This window comes from Vipera berus, assembly GCF_964194415.1.
Source record: "Vipera berus genome assembly, chromosome: 1".
Taxonomy (NCBI): Eukaryota; Metazoa; Chordata; class Lepidosauria; order Squamata; family Viperidae; genus Vipera; species Vipera berus.
In genome coordinates this window covers 188,749,781-188,767,258 of record NC_138202.1, presented here as the reverse complement: position 1 = coordinate 188,767,258, position 17,478 = coordinate 188,749,781, and the positions used below count along the sequence as shown (strand labels likewise).

At 41.6% G+C, this 17,478-nt stretch overlaps 1 protein-coding gene across 5 annotated transcripts in view; it reads left to right on the top strand.

Annotated features, from left to right (window-relative positions):
- DRC11 (dynein regulatory complex subunit 11) overlaps positions 1–17,478 on the top strand; it is a 163,931-nt gene that overhangs the window by 79,200 nt on the left and 67,253 nt on the right. For 4 of the 5 annotated variants that reach the window (XM_081338832.1, XM_081338830.1, XM_081338828.1 and 1 more), the window contains 3 exons: positions 5,412–5,504; positions 8,582–8,652; positions 16,692–16,774. In XM_081338832.1, the coding sequence (XP_081194958.1) occupies positions 5,412–5,504; positions 8,582–8,652; positions 16,692–16,774 (247 nt within the window). The remainder of the gene's footprint in view (positions 1–5,411; positions 5,505–8,581; positions 8,653–16,691; positions 16,775–17,478) is intronic. The other variant, XM_081338831.1, reaches the window with a different exon arrangement.

Here is a 17,478-nt window from a genome sequence, read left to right as displayed (position 1 = left end):
TCTTGTGTATATATTGTAACACCCTAAAAAAGTTTCTGGAAAGTGCAGCATTTTTGCCATTTAGCATAACGGGTCTTAGCTGACCACATGAAAGCTAATAAGGGTCAGACCTGGTCAATTCCTAGATAAGAAGCCACCAAGAAATTCCAGAACTCTGAAGTTGAAAAAAACTACCTAGTACAGGAGTCAGCAACCTGAAACAGTGAAAGAGCCACTCGGAACCGGTTCTCTCACAAAAGGAAAAACTAGGAGCCGCAAAAAATGTGTGCACGTGTGCGTACATGCACACATGCGCAGAACAGGGTTTGACTGAAGAGTGGAGCCAAGGCAAGATATGCACCTACCCTGCATATTTGAATTGATTGGTTGAAATTTTTTAGTCCCACTTTTTTTTTTGAACTGCACATGGCAGAGGACTGGGAGCCACAGGAGACAGCTGAAAGAGCCGCATGCGGCTCTGGAGCCGCGGGTTGCAGACCTGTGACCTAGTATGTTTCTGGCAGAAGATTCAAAGCAGATTTCCCAATGTATGAATCAGAATCTGAATTACTGTAGCACAAAAGCTTTCTTACATGTGTTCTGTAATCCACTTTGTGCCTGCTCTTTTTTTTATTGAAAAGTTTTATAAAGGTTACAATGTTATCCCATCCCCAACCCCCCTAAACCCCCCTCCCCCACTTCCCAAAGCTGGTTACAGGGTTACAAATATATAGTAATCATAATCTAGCTAACATTGATTGACTATATAAATAACCAAATACATAATACACTTTAACCCGCCTATAACATAATTACAAACACTCTAAAATATCCAACTTATAAAAAATATTATAACAATCTAAAATTTACTCATAAGCTAAATGGAACTTTTTAGTCCCATATTTTTTCTGAATATAATCTATCCATCTTCTCCAAACTGAAATGTATCTTTCTTGTGAATAATCCTTCAAGTAAGCAGAAATCTTAGCCATTTCTGCTAAATTTGACACTTTAAGTGTCCACTCCTCTATAGTAGGCAGACAGTCCTTCTTCCAATATTGCCCTACCAATAACCTCGCAGCTGTTATCAAATTCAACATCAAATTAATTTCTTTAGTATCACAATCTGTAATAACACCCAATAAAAATAATTGTGGAGTAAACTTTTATCTTTCTCTTAAAAATCTTTTGAATGTTCCACCAAATTGTAATCCAAAAAGCTTTTATATTTCTACAAGTCCACCAAATATGAAAACAAGTAGCATCCAAACTACCGCATCTCTAACATTTGGGCTGTAAATTGGAATACATACAAGACAGCTTTTTACGATCCAAATGCCATCTATAAAACATTTTATAAAAATTTTCTCTTAAATTTTGGGCTTGAGTAAATTTTACATTTCTAACCCAAATTACCTCCCACACATCCAATGGAATCGGTTCTTGAATATTTTGAGCCCACTTTACCATGCAATCTTTTACCAATTCCGTTTCCGAGTCCAATTCTATTAAAGCATTATAAATTCTCTTTATATGCGCTCGAGTTTGATCTTTGATCTGTTTTACCAAATTTCCATCCATCAGTGTCAAACCAACCTTCTGATCTAACTTCCACCTAACTTGCAATTGAGTATACTGAAACCAAGACTGTATGATATTTTCTTGCTTTAACTCGGCTACCGACCTTAGTTGCCAATCGTTCCCTACCAATCTAAGTAGTTGCTGATAAGAAATCATGTCCAAATTCACACCCATAGATACCCCCTCTATTGCGTGTCCAGGAATCCCCCAAATTGGTATTTTATAATTCAGCTTATAATAATACTTTCTCCAAACACGCAATAAAGCACTTCTTAAAATATGAGATTTAAAAGCCTTATCAACTTTTTTTATCATAAATCAAATATGCATGTCACCCAAATAATAAATCCCATCCCTCAAGATAAAGTATACTTTTATTGGTTAAATTAAGCCAATCACTAACCAGTGTTAAAACCACTGCATCATAATATAATTTCAAATTAGGCACCTTAAGTCCTCCTCTTTCCCGAGCGTCTTGTAAAATCTTAAGTTTAACTCTCGGTTTTTCCCCCGCCCAAATAAATTTATTAATACCCTTCTGCCAATCATCCAAATTAGCATCCTTTTTCAAAATAGGTATCATTTGAAACAAAAAGAGAAACTTTGGTAAAACATTCATTTTAACAGCTGCAATTTTTCCCAACAAAGATAATTGTAATTTTTTTCAATTATTTAAGTCCTTTTGTACTTTTAACTATAACATCTCATAATTGTTCTTATATAATTTCACATTAGAAGCTGTAATATATACCCCCAAATATTTAACCTTTTTCACAGTTTCATAACCTGTCAGTTTTACTAACATATCCTTTTCATTCATAGTCATAGTTTTAGATAATATTTTAGTCTTATTATTATTTACCTTAAAACCTGAAAGTTTCCCATATTGTGTTATGATTTCCATCAAATCTATAACCGATTGAATCGGTTGAGATAATGTAACAACCAAGTCATCTGCAAATGCTCTTAACCTATAATTTATTTATTTATTTATTTTAATCCCATAATCATTCTGTTTTATTTTTATTCCCTTTATTTTAGTTTATTCCCGAATTTTAATCAATAAGATCTCCAATGTTAAAACAAACAATAATGGTGAGAGGGGACACCCTTGTCTTGTACCTTTTTCAATTTTAAATGCATCTGTTAAACCCCCATTAATTATAATTTGCGCCGATTGTTGTTGATATATGGCCTTAATAGATTGCAAAAATTTATCCCCAAAATTCATCTTATCCAAAACTTTCAATAAAAATTGCCAATTCAACTGATCAAAAGCTTTTTCAGCATCCAAAAATATCAATGCCGCAGGGACTTGGTTATTCTTATCCAAATACTCAATTAAGTTAACTATTTGTCTTACATTATATTTCATATATCTTCCAGTTATAAATCCAAACTGATCAGTATGAACCATCTGTTTCAAGACTAGCATTAATCTATTTGCCAATATTTTTGCAAAAATCTTATAATCTGTATTTAAGAGCAATATAGGTCTATAATTCTTAGGCTGAGTAAGATCTTGATCCTCCTTTGGGATCAATGATATAAAAGCCCTTCTCCAGGATGGAGGCACCTCCCCTCCAGCCTGGATATTATTAAATAGTTCCTTTAAAGGTTCTACCATCTCTGCAAGTAAAGTTTTATAATAAATTGCTGTTAAACCATCTATACCAGGAGCCTGCTCTTGAATGATGAATTCCATCTTTCCTGCTGGATCAATATTTTTAGTTCACCTGCAGAAAAGGGATTGTGGAGCACTAGTGATCTGACCCCTCCATGTGTGTGTGTGTGTGTGTGTGTGTGTGTGTGTGTGTGTGTGTGTGTGTGTGTCATAGGCAGTACTTTAAAGAAATATATTTTATGAATAGTGTGCATGAGTGTGAAAGTGTATATAGAGGATCATATATATGCAGTGTATTACTTAATTGGAATTGGTGTGATCTTCAAACCAAAACATTGCTGCATGTGTTTAAAGCATCAAGGTGCTAGAGTTTCCTAAGAGCCCAACCTTCAGTCCTTGGTGGTGATAGAGTGATTTTAATGCTGCAATCTAAAATTCAGATCAAGCACGATATTCATTTATTCCATATCTGTCTTACCACTAGTGAAGCAACTCCTGGTGGTTTACAATAATATAAGAAACATTAAGTCATCAATGATAAATCTTCAAATGCAGTAAAAAACTGAAAAGAAAAGAACCATAAAATCCAAATAAACTAAGATAAATATAAGAAATAACAATAATGTAAACATAAGTTAAAGCTCCCTAGCTAGTTAAAATGCCCTACAAAACAGTTCTGTCTTAGTATCCTCCTGAATACCATAAGGGAGGGGCCAATCTGATTTCTACTGGGAGACTCTTGCAGAGAACTGCCACTGAAAAGTGGCTCCTTTTAGCCTCAAGTCTCTTTATTTCCTGGAAGTGGGGAACTAAGATTAACTGCTCTTAAGATGAACAGATGGATCAAGCCAGTTTTAGAAATATCCATCTGCCCTTATAAGCATGGGTCAGATTTATTTTATTTATTTTATTTTAATTCCATTTATATCCCGCCCTTCTCCGAAGATATGGCTTTATAAGTCAAATTTACACTTTAAATTGTACACAGAAACTAACTAGTTATCAATGCAATGCCCATAACATAGAAGTAACCTGCACTCAGCATCAGGGGACTAGTTACCATAGGAGTTACTGCACTGTGAGCTTACTAGTTTCCTAATATTCTTTAAAGGCAGTTCTATATAGAATATCTTGTACTGGTATTGAATTATTATAGCCAAATGAATAGCAGTGCAGTAATAATGAATTACCTTGCACCAGATCAAGTAATTGTCCTTCTAGTCACAGCTTCCACCTGCTTGAGCAGGAGCCAAGAGTCCAAAAAGCCTTCCAAATTGCAAAACTCCTCCTTCAGAGATAGTGCTTATCCAGCCACAGTTTGTTTATTTACTTGTTTGTTTAAAAGGCTTATATGGCTGCCCATCTAAAAACTTAACTCTGGGCAGCTCACAATAACAATAAAACCCAGAACCATAAAAACCCTCAAAACAAAACCCATCACCTCAGTTATCCCTTTGGGATGCCCTATAATCAACTCCAGACATCCTCAGTCTGCCCCAGTGCCTAGGTAATAATCCAAGTCTTGATGGTCTTCTAAAAGGCTAAAAGGGTAAGGGCCCGCCAAATCCACAGGACAGGTGTTCCATAAATCAGCAGAGGGACAGCAGATTCCACTAGATGGCAAGATTTAAGGATAGGGACTTGGAGCATGCCTACTATATCCAATTTAATATTTTATTTTGATAATAATGCTTTATTTTAGAGGGAGGATTATTACAGGCCTAATTCTCCCTTCAAAAAATGCTAATAAAATTGGATGTTTGCATATGAGTGTTTGGGGATGCGGTGGCTCAGTGGGTTAGGACGCTGAGCTTGTTGATCAGAAGGTAGGCAGTTTGACGGGTCGAATCCCGAGTGCCGCGTAACAGAGTGAGCATCTGTTACTTGTCCCAGCTTCTGCCAACCTAGCAGTTCGAAAGCACGTAAAAATGCAAGTAGAAAAATAGGGACCACAACGGTGGGTAGGTAACAGCGTTCCGTGCACCTTTGGCCTCTAGTCATGTCGGCCACATGACCACAGAGACGTCCTCGGACAAGCGCTGGCTCTTCGGCTTTGAAACGGAGATGAGCACCGGCCCCTAGAATTGGAAACGACTAGCACGCATGTGCGGGGGAACCTTTACCTTTTATATGAGTGTTTACTCTTAGCATAACATTTATATTTTCTGGTTGCAGAATTTTTTTAGCACAGTATCTCTTATTACTTCTGTTGTATGTGCTCATACAGGTTGATGAATTAATGCGCCAGGAACTGAAGAATCTAAAATTAGCCGTGGATAGAGAGACAGAGAAAACTGGGAAAAAAGGGAAAAAAGGAAAGGTAACTATTTAGTTAGTATGGATTTAATGTAATACAGTATCAGAGGTTGGGGAACATGAAATAAATGTAAACAAAATAAAAACACTTATTTGTGTGAAGACGTAGTTCATTAAAGAGAGCTGTATTCGAATAAAAACTTTTGTCATGTGTAGAAGTACTGCCTTTACAAAATATTTTTGCAAAGTATAATTTGCAAAGTATAAAGCAGGACAAGAAGCAGTGGATGAAAATAAATCAAGGAGAGTAAAGGTAAAGGTAAAGGTTCCCCCGCACATGCGTGCTAGTCGTTTCCGACTCTAGGGGCCGGTGCTCATCTCCGTTTCAAAGCCGAAGAGCCAGCGCTTGTCCGAGGACGTCTCCGTGGTCATGTGGCCGGCATGACTAGACGCCAAAGGCGCACGGAACGCTGTTACCTTCCCACCGTAGTGGTCCCTATTTTTCTACTAGCATTTTTTACGTGCTTTCGAACTGCTAGGTGGGCAGAAGCTGGGACGAGTAACAGGCGCTCACTCTGTTACGCAGCACTCGGGATTCGACCCGCCAAACTGCCGACCATCTGATCGACAAGCTCAGCGTCCTAACCCACTGAGCCACCGCGTCCCTTTCAAGGAGAGTACCAACCTAGAAATAAAAGAAATTTCCAGACTTAGAACAATTAATCAGTGGAATGGCTGCCTTCAGAAGTTGTAGGTGCTCCATCACTGGAGCTTTTTTAAGAATAGATTGGACAACCACTTTTTTGAAATGTATAGAGTCTCCTACTTGAGCAAGGAGTTGGACTAGAGTAGGGCTTTTCAACTGGTGGTACACGTACCACCTGTGGTACTTTGCCACATGGCAGGTGGACTGGGCTCGTCAGAAGCCCAGGAGCCAGCAGGGCTCCAGCTGATTGACGCTTTTGGAAGCCGTGTGGAGTTGGAGGTGAACTGAAGAAAAAGGGAGGGGGAAAGAGAGGAGAGGAGAGGCTATAAAAGGAGGTGGTTTGGGCGGGAAAGGGGAAAAAAGACAACAGGGAAATTGAAGGAGAGCTCAGCAGGCAGGGAGGAAACAGGGACAGAGAAGAAGAAGCAGCTGTTGCTGGAAGAAAAGGTCCCCTCGTTCGTTTTCTCCAGCCAGGAGAATGCAGTCAGCACTGATGAAATAAAAAGGCAGCATGTTGGAAAGGAGGTGGTTTTATTTAGTTCTGGATCAGCTGGCAGCTTGATTGGATTACCATAAGGACTTTTGTACAGTTTTTACAGCATTTACTAATTCAGAGGTTTGGTTTGTATGCTTTGGTTATTGGAATATTTTAGCCTGTATTTTAGGCTAGCAATTTATTTATTTATTTATTTTATTACATTTATATACCGCCCTTTCCCGAAAGACTCAGGGCAGTTTACAGGGTGATTAGAAAACCAAGATACAAAAGTTAAAAACAATTTTTTTAAAAAAATTATATTTGTCCCTGCATAAATAAAATCCCAGTTAAAATAAGATTAATCAGCCTGGGCCAGAGAGCTCGAAGAGCCAGGTCTTCAGGCCCCGGCCGAATGAACGGAGGTCGGGGGCAGTCCTCAGCTCCACTGGCAGCTGGTTCCAAAGGGCAGGCGCCCCCACTGAGAAGGCCCTATCCCTGGGTGTTACCCGCCGGCAATCTCTTACCGGTGGCACCCTGAGAAGACCCTCCCTGTGGGAGCGCACTGGACGAAGGGAACTTGATGCCGGCAGCAGGTGTTCCCTCAGATATCCTGGACGCAAGCCATTTAGGGCTTTATAGGTCATCACCAGCACCTTGAATCTCACCCGGAGGGCAACCGGAAGCCAATGCAGCTCGCGGAGTAGAGGTGTTACATGGGAGTATCGGGAAACCCCCATCACAACTCGCGCGGCCGCATTCTGCACCAGCTGAAGCCTCCGAGTGGTCCTCAAGGGCAGCCCCATGTAGAGAGCGTTGCAGTAGTCTAAATGGGAGGTCACGAGTGCATGAGTGACTGTGCGTAGGGCATCTCGGTCCAGATAGGGTCGCAACTGGCGCACCAGGCAATGAGTACAAAGTGTTGACTTCCGTAGGTTTAATCCCTTTAAACAAATGTAATTAGTTTTACCCCTTATATTGACTCTATCTATGGCTTTTAGAAAGTTTTCTTTGAAGGTAAACAGGCTTAATTTAAGGCTAACGCTTTTTGCAATTGCCGGAGCCTTTCAGCATTCGGTTACAACATTGTGACATGTGACACGCCTGACGCAACCTAAAGAAAAAAAAACATGGAGTTTATGTGTTTCTTTATTCTGGGAGGCTTTTTTGCTTTGCTCTTGATTCCTGTGTCTTTAAGGGTACAGGGAAGGGATTGGGGTATGGTGCATTCTTACTACACTGTGGAAAGAGCTCAGAAGGGAGAGAGGAAGAAGGGCTGACCAGATAGCTCAGGGGTCTACAAACTTAGCAAATTTAAGACCTGTGGACTTCAACTCCCAGAATTCCTAAACCAGCCATGATGTCTGAGGAATTCTGGGAGTTGAAGTACACAAGTCTTAAAAGTGCCAAGTTTGAAGACCCCTGAGCTAGCTGGTAGTGGTGCTTATTAATAAACATGGATAAATTCATCATACATTTGTCAGTGCAAACGGAAAATGATTCAGCAAAGGAACAGCCACCAAAGAAATTAAAACTGGTACTTTTTTCTACAGTTTGTAATATTTTATTAGATTATAGAATAAAATACAAAAATACAAAAGCAATTAGTACAACACAGTGGGGAGGAAAAACGGGGGGAAATGGGGAGAAGGGAAAAAGAACAGACTTCCTCTGTTGCAGTAGAAGGAAGCATTAGCACCAAACCTCAACTTTTTGCTTTTCCGTAATAGTATAAACTAGCTATTTCTATAACAAATGAATCTAATCAGTAAAACCCAAAATCCCCCCCCTTTTTTTAAGTCATCAAGTTTTTGACAGCTTGCTAAGCACTGGTGGTACTCAAATATTGTCATGTCCTAAAAATGGTACAATCTGTGAAAAGTTGAAAAACCCTGGACTAGGGAACCTCCAAGGTCACTTCCAACTGTGTTATTCTGTTATTTCTGTTTGTGATCTTCAGAAAAAGAAAAAAGGAAAAAAAGGCGGAAGAAAGAAAAAGTCAAAGAAGGATAAAGATCTGACATCTGACCGGTAAAGTTGCAGTTGCTCTGCTGAGATTCACACTGATAAATCTTTAAACACATTAACTCAAATTTGTTGGCTGTTATGGCGAATCTAACACCGGATTGTTTTTAAACGTCTAATAATGCAGAAAGAAATTTAGATAAGGAAATTCCAATTTGCATAAAGTTTACTTTAGGTTAAATGTACAGTTTGTGAGTTTTCTTCATATGTATCGTATATGCGTTGAATTTTATTCCCTATAGTAGATGTGAAACTTTTTGTGGTTTCAGATGTGTATCTGAGTTTTCTATCTACGTTTAAGATACTTGAAATAGGATATGAACTAATTCTTCTATAAGAACTATACATTTTCTGTTTTATTCCCATGGTCTAATTGCAGACTAGAATTTGGAATGGGTAATTTTGGGACGATCTCCTTCATTTGTTGTCCTGCTTGATCTTTGTGCCAAATGGGATATTGGATAGTGACGTAGGAATTATGGCCTGAAAGCATCACTGTTATTTCCCTTTGAATTTTCCAAATCATCTAAATCAGACATGTCAAACACAAGGCCTGGGGGCCAGATGCGGCCTGCGAAGTGGTTTCATGTGGCCCGCGAAGCCATCCTGTAAACAGTGAGGGAACAGCCCCCACTGCCTTGGCCCTGGCCCAGAGACCCTCAGATCTGTCCCACTCCTGCCCAGGCCCCATAGGCACCCTTGATGCGAATGATGTAGAGCTGGCCACGCCCACCCAGTAGGCCATACGCACTCTAGCCACGCCCACCCAGTAGGCCACGCCCACCCTGGCCATACCCACCCAGCCCCCTGAGGGCAACGGCAATGCTGATGCGGCCCTCAATGAAATTGAGTTTGACACCCCTGATCTAAATGGTAGGGCCAAATGTTAAATTCAACTTTCCACAAAAAAAAACAACACCCGACTGATATATAAAATATGAGTGGAGTCTTAGCCCTTGCCCATTGCATCAGTATTTCCAACATTACTTTATTTATTTTTTATTTATTTAATTGAATTTCTATACCGCCCTTCTCCCGAAGGACTCAGGGCGGTGTACAGGGCAATAAAAGCACTACATACAAAAGTTAAAAGTAAGATTAAATTAATTAAGCCCTAACAATAAATAATTAAAAATACCCCAAACCCTTAAACCAGGCCGGCCTGTTCAAATAGATAGGTTTTCAGATCACGGCGGAAAGAGCGAAGGTCGGGAGCCATCCGGAGCTCAACCGGTAATTGATTCCAAAGGGCTGGCGCGCCCACAGAGAATGCTCTCCCCCTGGGGGCCGCAAGCCAACACTCTGACCGACGGCACCCTGAGGAGGCCCTCTCTGTGGGAGCGCACAGGACGAAGGGAAGATGACGCCGGCAGCAGGTGCTCCCGTAAGTAATTCGGACCCATGCCATTTAGGGCTTTATAGGTAATCACCAGCACCTTGAATCTCACCCGGAGGGCAACTGGAAGCCAATGCAGCTCGCGGAGAAGAGGTGTTACATGGGAGTATCGGGAGACCCCCATCACAACTCGCGCGGCTGCATTCTGCACCAGCTGAAGCCTCCGAGTGGTCCTCAAGGGCAGCCCCATGTACAGAGCATTGCAGTAGTCTATACGAGAGGTCACGAGCACATGAGTGACTGTACGCAGGGCATCCCGGTCCAGATAGGGCTGCAACTGGCGCACCAGGTGAACCTGGGCAAAAGCCCCCCTAGTCACAGCTCCTACATGGTCTTCCAAACTGAGTTGTGAGTCCAGGAGGACACCCAAGTTGCGAGCCCTATCTACCTTGAAGTACATTTGTTGTTAGCTGCGAAGTCGTGTCCGACCCATCGCGACCCTATGGACAACGTTCCTCCTTCTGGAGTCCATTTAAGCTCACGCCTACAGCTTCAGTGACTCCATCCAGCCACCTCATTCTCTGTCGTCCCCTTCTTCTATTGTCCTCAACTTTTCCCAGCATTAGGCTCTTCTCCAGTGAGTCCTTCTCATTAGGTGGCCCAAGTATTTGAGTTTTAGCTTCAGGATCTGGCCTTCTAAAGAGCAGTCAGGGTTGATCTTCTCTAGGACTGACCGGTTTGATCGCCTTGCACTCCAAGGGACTCGCAGGGAGTCTTTTCCAGCACCTTCGTTCAAAGGCCTCAATTCTTTGGCGCTCAGCCTTTTTTATGGTCCAACTTTCACTGCCATACATTGCAACTGGGTAGACCATAGCCTTGACTATACACACTTTTGTTGACAGGGTGATGTCTGCTTTTTAGTGTACTGTCTAGATTTGCCATGGCTTTCCTCCCCAGGAGCAAGCGTCTTTTAATTTCTTGGCTACAGTTCCCATCTGCAGTGATCTTGGAGCCCAGGAAAATAAAATCTGTCACTACCTCCATTTCTTCCCCATCTATTTGCCAGGAATTGAGAGGGCCGGATGCCATGATCTTGGTTTTCTTAATGTTAAGTTTCAACCCAGGTTTTGCACTCTCCTTCTTCACCCGAAACAAGAGGCTATTTAGTTCTTCTTCACTTTCTGCCATTAGAGTGGTATCATCTGCATATCTTAGGTTGTTGATATTTCTTCCGGCAAACTTAATTCCAACTTTTGATTAATCTAGCCCTGCCTTTCTCATGATGTGCTCTGCATTTAAGTTAAATAGGCAGGGCAAAAGTATACAGCCTTGCAGGACTCCTTTCCCAATTTTGAACCAATCAGTGGTTCCGTGTCCAGTTCTCACTGTTGCTTCTTGGCCCACATATAAGTTTCTCAAGAGACAAATAAGATGGTCTGGTATGCCCATCTCTTTAAGAACTTGCCACAGTTTGTTATGATCCACACAATCAAAGGCTTTAGCATAGTCAATGAAGCAGAAGTAGATGTTTTTCTGGAACTCTAGCTTTCTCCATGATCCAGCGTATATTGGCAATTTGATCTCTAGTTCCTCTGCCTCTTTGAAATCCTGCCTGTATTTCTGGTAGTTCTCGATCCACATACTGCTGGAGTCTAGCTTGTAGGATTTTAAGCATAACTTTACTAGCATGAGAAATGAGTGCAATGGTGCGATAGTTTGAACATTCTTTGGCACTGCCTTTCTTTGGAATTGGTGGAGCAGTGGGCTAATGCCTCCTTAAGTAACACCAGCTGCCTGCAATTAGTGCAGGTTCACATCCCACCAGGCTCAAGGTTGACTCAGTCTTCCATCCTTCCGAGGTAGGTAAAATGAGGACCCAGATTGTTGGGGGCAAGAAGTTGACTTTGTAATAATGCCGCTGGGGCCCCCCGAAAGCCCTAATAAGCAGTAATATACATAGAATGAAGGCTATTGCTAAGCACATTGATTTGTGCTTAGATTGTAAGCCGCCCTGAGTCTTCGGAGAAGGGCAGGATATAAATGGGATTAAAATAAAAAAATAAAAAATGTAAATTGATCTTTTCCAATCCTGTGGCCACTGTTGAGTTTTCCAAATTTGCTGGCAAATTGAGTGTAGCACTTTTACTGCATCGTCTTTTAAGATTTTGAATAGTTCAGCTGGAATACTGTCACCTCCACTAGTTTTGTTGTTGCTCAGCTTTTCTAAGGCCCACTTCACTTCACATTCTAGGATGTCTGGCTCGAGGTCAGTGACCACCTCATTGTGATTGTCAGGGACGTTAAGCTCATTCTTATATAGTTCTTCTGTGTAATTTTGCCACCTCTTCTTAATCTCTTCTGCCTCTGTTCGGTCCCTGCCATTTTAGTCCTTTATCATGCCCATTTTTGCATTAAACGTTCCCTTCATCTCTCCAATTTTCTTGAAAAGATCTCTGGTCCTCCCTATTCTATTGTTTTCTTCTATTTCTTTGCACTGTTCATTTAAGAAGGCATTCTTATCTCTTCTAGCTATTCTCTGGAATTCTGCATTCAATTGGGTGTATCTTTCTTTTTCTCCCTTGCCTTTCGCTTCCCTCCTTTCCTCAGCTATTTGCAAAGCTTCCTCAGACAGCCATTTTGCTTTCTTGAATTTCTTTTTCTTTGGGATGTTTTTGGTTGTTACCTGTTGTACAGTGTTGCGAACCTCTGTCCATAGTTCTTCAGGCACTGTCTATCAGATCTAATTCCTTAAATCCATTTGTCACCTCTACTGTATATTCAACAGGGATATGATTTAATTCATACCTGAGTGGCCTAGTGCTTTTCCCTACTTTCTTCAGTTTAAGCCTAAACTTTGCAAGGAGAAGCTCATGGTCAGGGCAGAGGTCGACCGCGAGGTCTCTCATTTGTGGAGTTCCTCAGGGGTCGGTCCTCTCGCCTCTCCTGTTCAACATCTATATGAAACCGCTGGGTGAGATCATTCGTGGTTTTGGAGTTGGGTATCATCAGTATGCTGATGATACCCAACTTTTCTTTTCGACCCCAAACCACCCCAGTGATGCCCTCACCGTGATGTCCCGTTGCCTGGAGGCGGTTCGGGTCTGGATGGGGAGGAACAGACTTCAACTCAACCCCGACAAGACCGAGTGGCTTTGCATACCTTCATCCCAGGTTTATTCGGACATTCCACCTCTCGCTATGGGGGGTGAACTATTACCCCCCGTAGATAGGGCTCGCAACTTGGGAGTCCTCCTAGATTCACGGCTCACTCTGGAAGACCACATAGGAGCTGTGACTAGGGGGGCTTTCGCCCAGGTTCGCCTGGTGCGCCAGTTGCGGCCCTATCTAAGCCGGGATGATCTATGCACGGTCACTCACGCGCTCGTGACCTCTCGACTAGACTACTGCAACGCTCTCTACATGGGGCTGCCCTTGAGGACCACCCGGAAGCTCCAACTGGCACAGAATGCAGCCGCGAGAGTTGTGTTGGGAGTTTCCCGATACTCCCATGTCACACCTCTGCTCCGTGAGCTGCATTGGTTGCCAGTTGTCTTCCGGGTGAGATTCAAGGTACTAGTAATGGTGTTTAAAGCCCTACATGGCAGGGGTCCGGAGTACCTTAGGGAACACCTGCTGCCGGCGTCAACCTCCCTCCGCCCTGTGCGTTCCCACAGAGAGGGACTCCTCAGGGTGCCACCGGTCAGAGAATGTAGATTGGTGGCCCCCAGGGGGAGATCTTTCTCTGTGGGCGCCCCGGAGCTATGGAACCAGTTACCGGTTGAGCTCCGGACGGCGCCCAATCTTCGCTCCTTTCGCCGCGATCTGAAAACATACCTGTTCGAACAAGCCGGCCTGGCCTGAGGGGGGATTGGTGGGGTTTTTTTATTATCATTTTATTGGGGTTTTTATTAATGTATCAACTGTTTTTATGGGCATGTATTTAATTATCTTTTAATTTTTGTAACTCTTGTTTTATTCTTGCCCTGTACACCGCCCTGAGTCCTGCGGGAGAAGGGCGGTATAGAAATATTAATAAATTAAATTAAATTAAATTAAATGGTCTGAGCCACAGTCAGCTCCTGGTCTTGTTTTTACTGACTGTATAGAGCTTCTCCATCTTTGGCTGCAGAGCATATAGTCAATCTGATTTCTGTGTTGACTGTCTGGTGATGTCCATGTGTAGAGCCGTCTCTTGGGTTGTTGGAAAAGAGTGTTTGCTATCACCATCGTATTCTCTTGACAAAATTCGATCAGCCTGTGCCCTGCTTCATTTTGTACTCCAAGGCCAAACTTGCCTGTTATTCCGGTTATCTTTTGGGTTCCTACTTTAGCATTCCAATCTCCCATGATGATAAGGACATCATTTTTTGGTGTTAGTTCTATAAGGTGCTGTAGGGCTTCATAGAACCGGTCAGTTTCATCCTCTTTAGCACTGGTAGTTGGGGCATAGACTTGGACTACTGTGATATTGAATGGATTGCCTTGGATTCGAACTGAGATCATTCTGTCATTTTGAGGATTGTATCCCAGTATTGCTTTTCCTACTCTTTTATTGACTATGAAGGCTACTCCATTTCTTCTGAGGGATTCTTGCCCGCAGTAGTATACCTGATGGTCATCTGAATTAAATTCACCCATTCCTGTCCATTTTAGTTCGCTGATACCTAAGATGTTGATGTTCAGTCTTGTCATTTCTTGTTTGACCATGTCCAGCTTGCCTTGATTCATGGATCTTACATTCCAGGTTCCTATGGAGAAAAAATCTTTACAGCATCGGACTTTCCTTTCACCACCAGACACATCCACAGCTGAGCGTACTTTCAGCTTTGGCCCAGTCGCTTCATTCTTTCTGGCGCTACTAGTACTAGCCCTCTGCTCTTCCCCAGTAGCATATTGGACGCCTTCCAACCTGAGGGGCTCATCTTCCAGCGTCATATCGTTTTGCCTTTTGGTACTGTCCATAGGGTTTTTAAGGGACGCGGTGGCTCAGTGGGTTAGGACGCTGAGCTTGTCGATCGGAAGGTCGGCAGTTTGGCGGGTCGAATCCCGAGTGCCGCGTAACAGAGTGAGCGCCTGTTACTCGTCCCAGCTTCTGCCAACCTAGCAGTTCGAAAGCACGTAAAAATGCAAGTAGAAAAATAGGGACCACTCCGGTGGGAAGGTAACAGCGTTCCGTGCGCCTTTGGCGTCTAGTCATGCCGGCCACATGACCACGGAGATGTCCTCGGACAAGCGCTGGCTCTTCGGCTTTGAAACGGAGATGAGCACCGGCCCCTAGAGTCGGAAACGACTAGCACGCATGTGCGGGGGAACCTTTACCTTTACCTATAGGGTTTTTATGGCAGATACTGGAGTGGGTTGCCATTTCCTTCTCCAATGGATCACATTTTGTCAGAACTCTCTGCTATGACCTTTCCATCTTGGGTGGCCCTGCACGGCATAGCTCATAGCTTCATTGAATTACGCAAGCCCCTTCGCCACGACAAGGCAGTAATCCATGAAGGGGATAATCCATGAAGTACATAAAAATACTCATATAGATCATTTTCACAAATACTTCACTGCTATATGCTTATACTTTACTCGAAAAGACATTATGTCACAGTTGCTTCCAGAAGTCTGTAATTCAAAAACACTTTCTAAAAAGTAAAATAAACAGTTCAAAAACTCTCGCAGTGAAATTAAATAGTATATTATATTAAGAATAGCCCTGAAATAATATGAAAATGTGCACGTAGCAGAAGTTTGAATCACATATGTACTTAAAAACCTTATTCTATATGTAAGAAATAATTATTGATTCTGAATTATAATTTGGATTCTGCTGTTTGACCCATTGTTGTGAACTAATATACACAGGATTGTATTATATATAAGACTTTAGTGCTTCATTTTTCAATATAGGTAGTCCTCAAGTTACAACAGTTCATTTAGTGACCATTTGAAGTTACAACAGCACTGAAAAAATGTGATTTATGACTGTTTTTCACACTTAAAACTATTGTAGCATCCCCATAGTCACATGATCAAAATTCAGACACCTGGCAGCTGATTCATATTTACGACGTTTGCAGTGTCCCAGGATCATGCGATCACTTTTTGTGACTTTCTGACAACCAAAGTGAAATTGGGAAGCCAGATTCACTTAACAAACATGTTTCTAACATAACAACTTCAGTGGTTCACTTAACAACTGTGGCAAGAAAGGTCATAAAATGGGGCAAAATTCACTTAACATCTATCTCAATTAGCAACAGAAATTTTGGGTTCAAGTATGGTAGTAAGTCAAGGACTACCTTATACTACAATAATACTAAACAAATATGTCTGATTTCATACTATTTAAGCACCAACAGATGAAAAACTATAGCAGTGACACTAAATACGTAATGGCAAACTTTCATTTAAATTATGAATGAGATACTGTTAAACATAAAAAAATATTTTTAGGCAAGAACATTTAAAGGAGACCTAATACATGTGAAAAAAATCTATGCTTTTTTCCAATAGAAGAATATAATTCAGGGTTGAACTGTGGAGTCCTTGGTGCTCTCTGAGCTTGGTTGTTTGCTTGCAGGTATTTCATTACTTGACTAGGCAACATCAACAGTGCTAATTCCACTGAAATGCCTGCAGAGACCATCAAGAACCAAGAATATGCCTTTGTCTATAGATATGGTAGTGTAGCTTTCTCTTTATTTCTGTATAGGACCATTGATTCTCTTTACCAAGAGTTGGTAGAAGAAGGACTATTAATAAGAAGTAAAAAAGTAAAACTCAGCGATTATGTGGGTAAAGTATAAATTTTATATGTTAATACAGACTATTTTGGAATTGCATTCAAATAATGTATAATATTGGACTTAAACGTTTGTGACTGAATTGATACTGGATAAATGAACTACAAAACCAACCACTTTAATTTCAGATAAAAGTTACTGAGAATCAGCAATTTGGTGACAGAGATTAAAATGCAGATTAAAACAATTTCAGATGACCATCTCTTCAGGATTTTGGCTGCAGTTTACACATTTTAGTAAATGTGTGAAAATGTGTGAAAGCCCTAACAAGCAGGCATATACATAGAATGAAGGCTACTGCTAAGCTTGTAAGCCGCCCTGAGTCTTCGGAGAAGGGCGGGATATAAATGGAATTAAAATAAAAATAAAATAAAATAAATTGTTCTTCCTAATAGTAGCAGACTCCAAACAGAATTAGACTGATACATTATTTATGGTCTTAACTTAAATATTTGGTATTCTGGTATTCTGTAATAATAATACAAAATGCCAAATGGAAGGTTTTTAAAATACTTACCGGTAACTGGGCCACCCCACTTACCCGGTTCCTCTCCACCATTTTGGAGCCGGGGGGGTTATGGTGAAAGGCTTCCGCTGTCATTGCGCAACAGCTGCATCCAACATTGAAGGGGCTTTATTTGATCCCTGCCGTCCCCGCTTCACCCTGCCCCACAGATCACCCACCCAGCGGCGGGA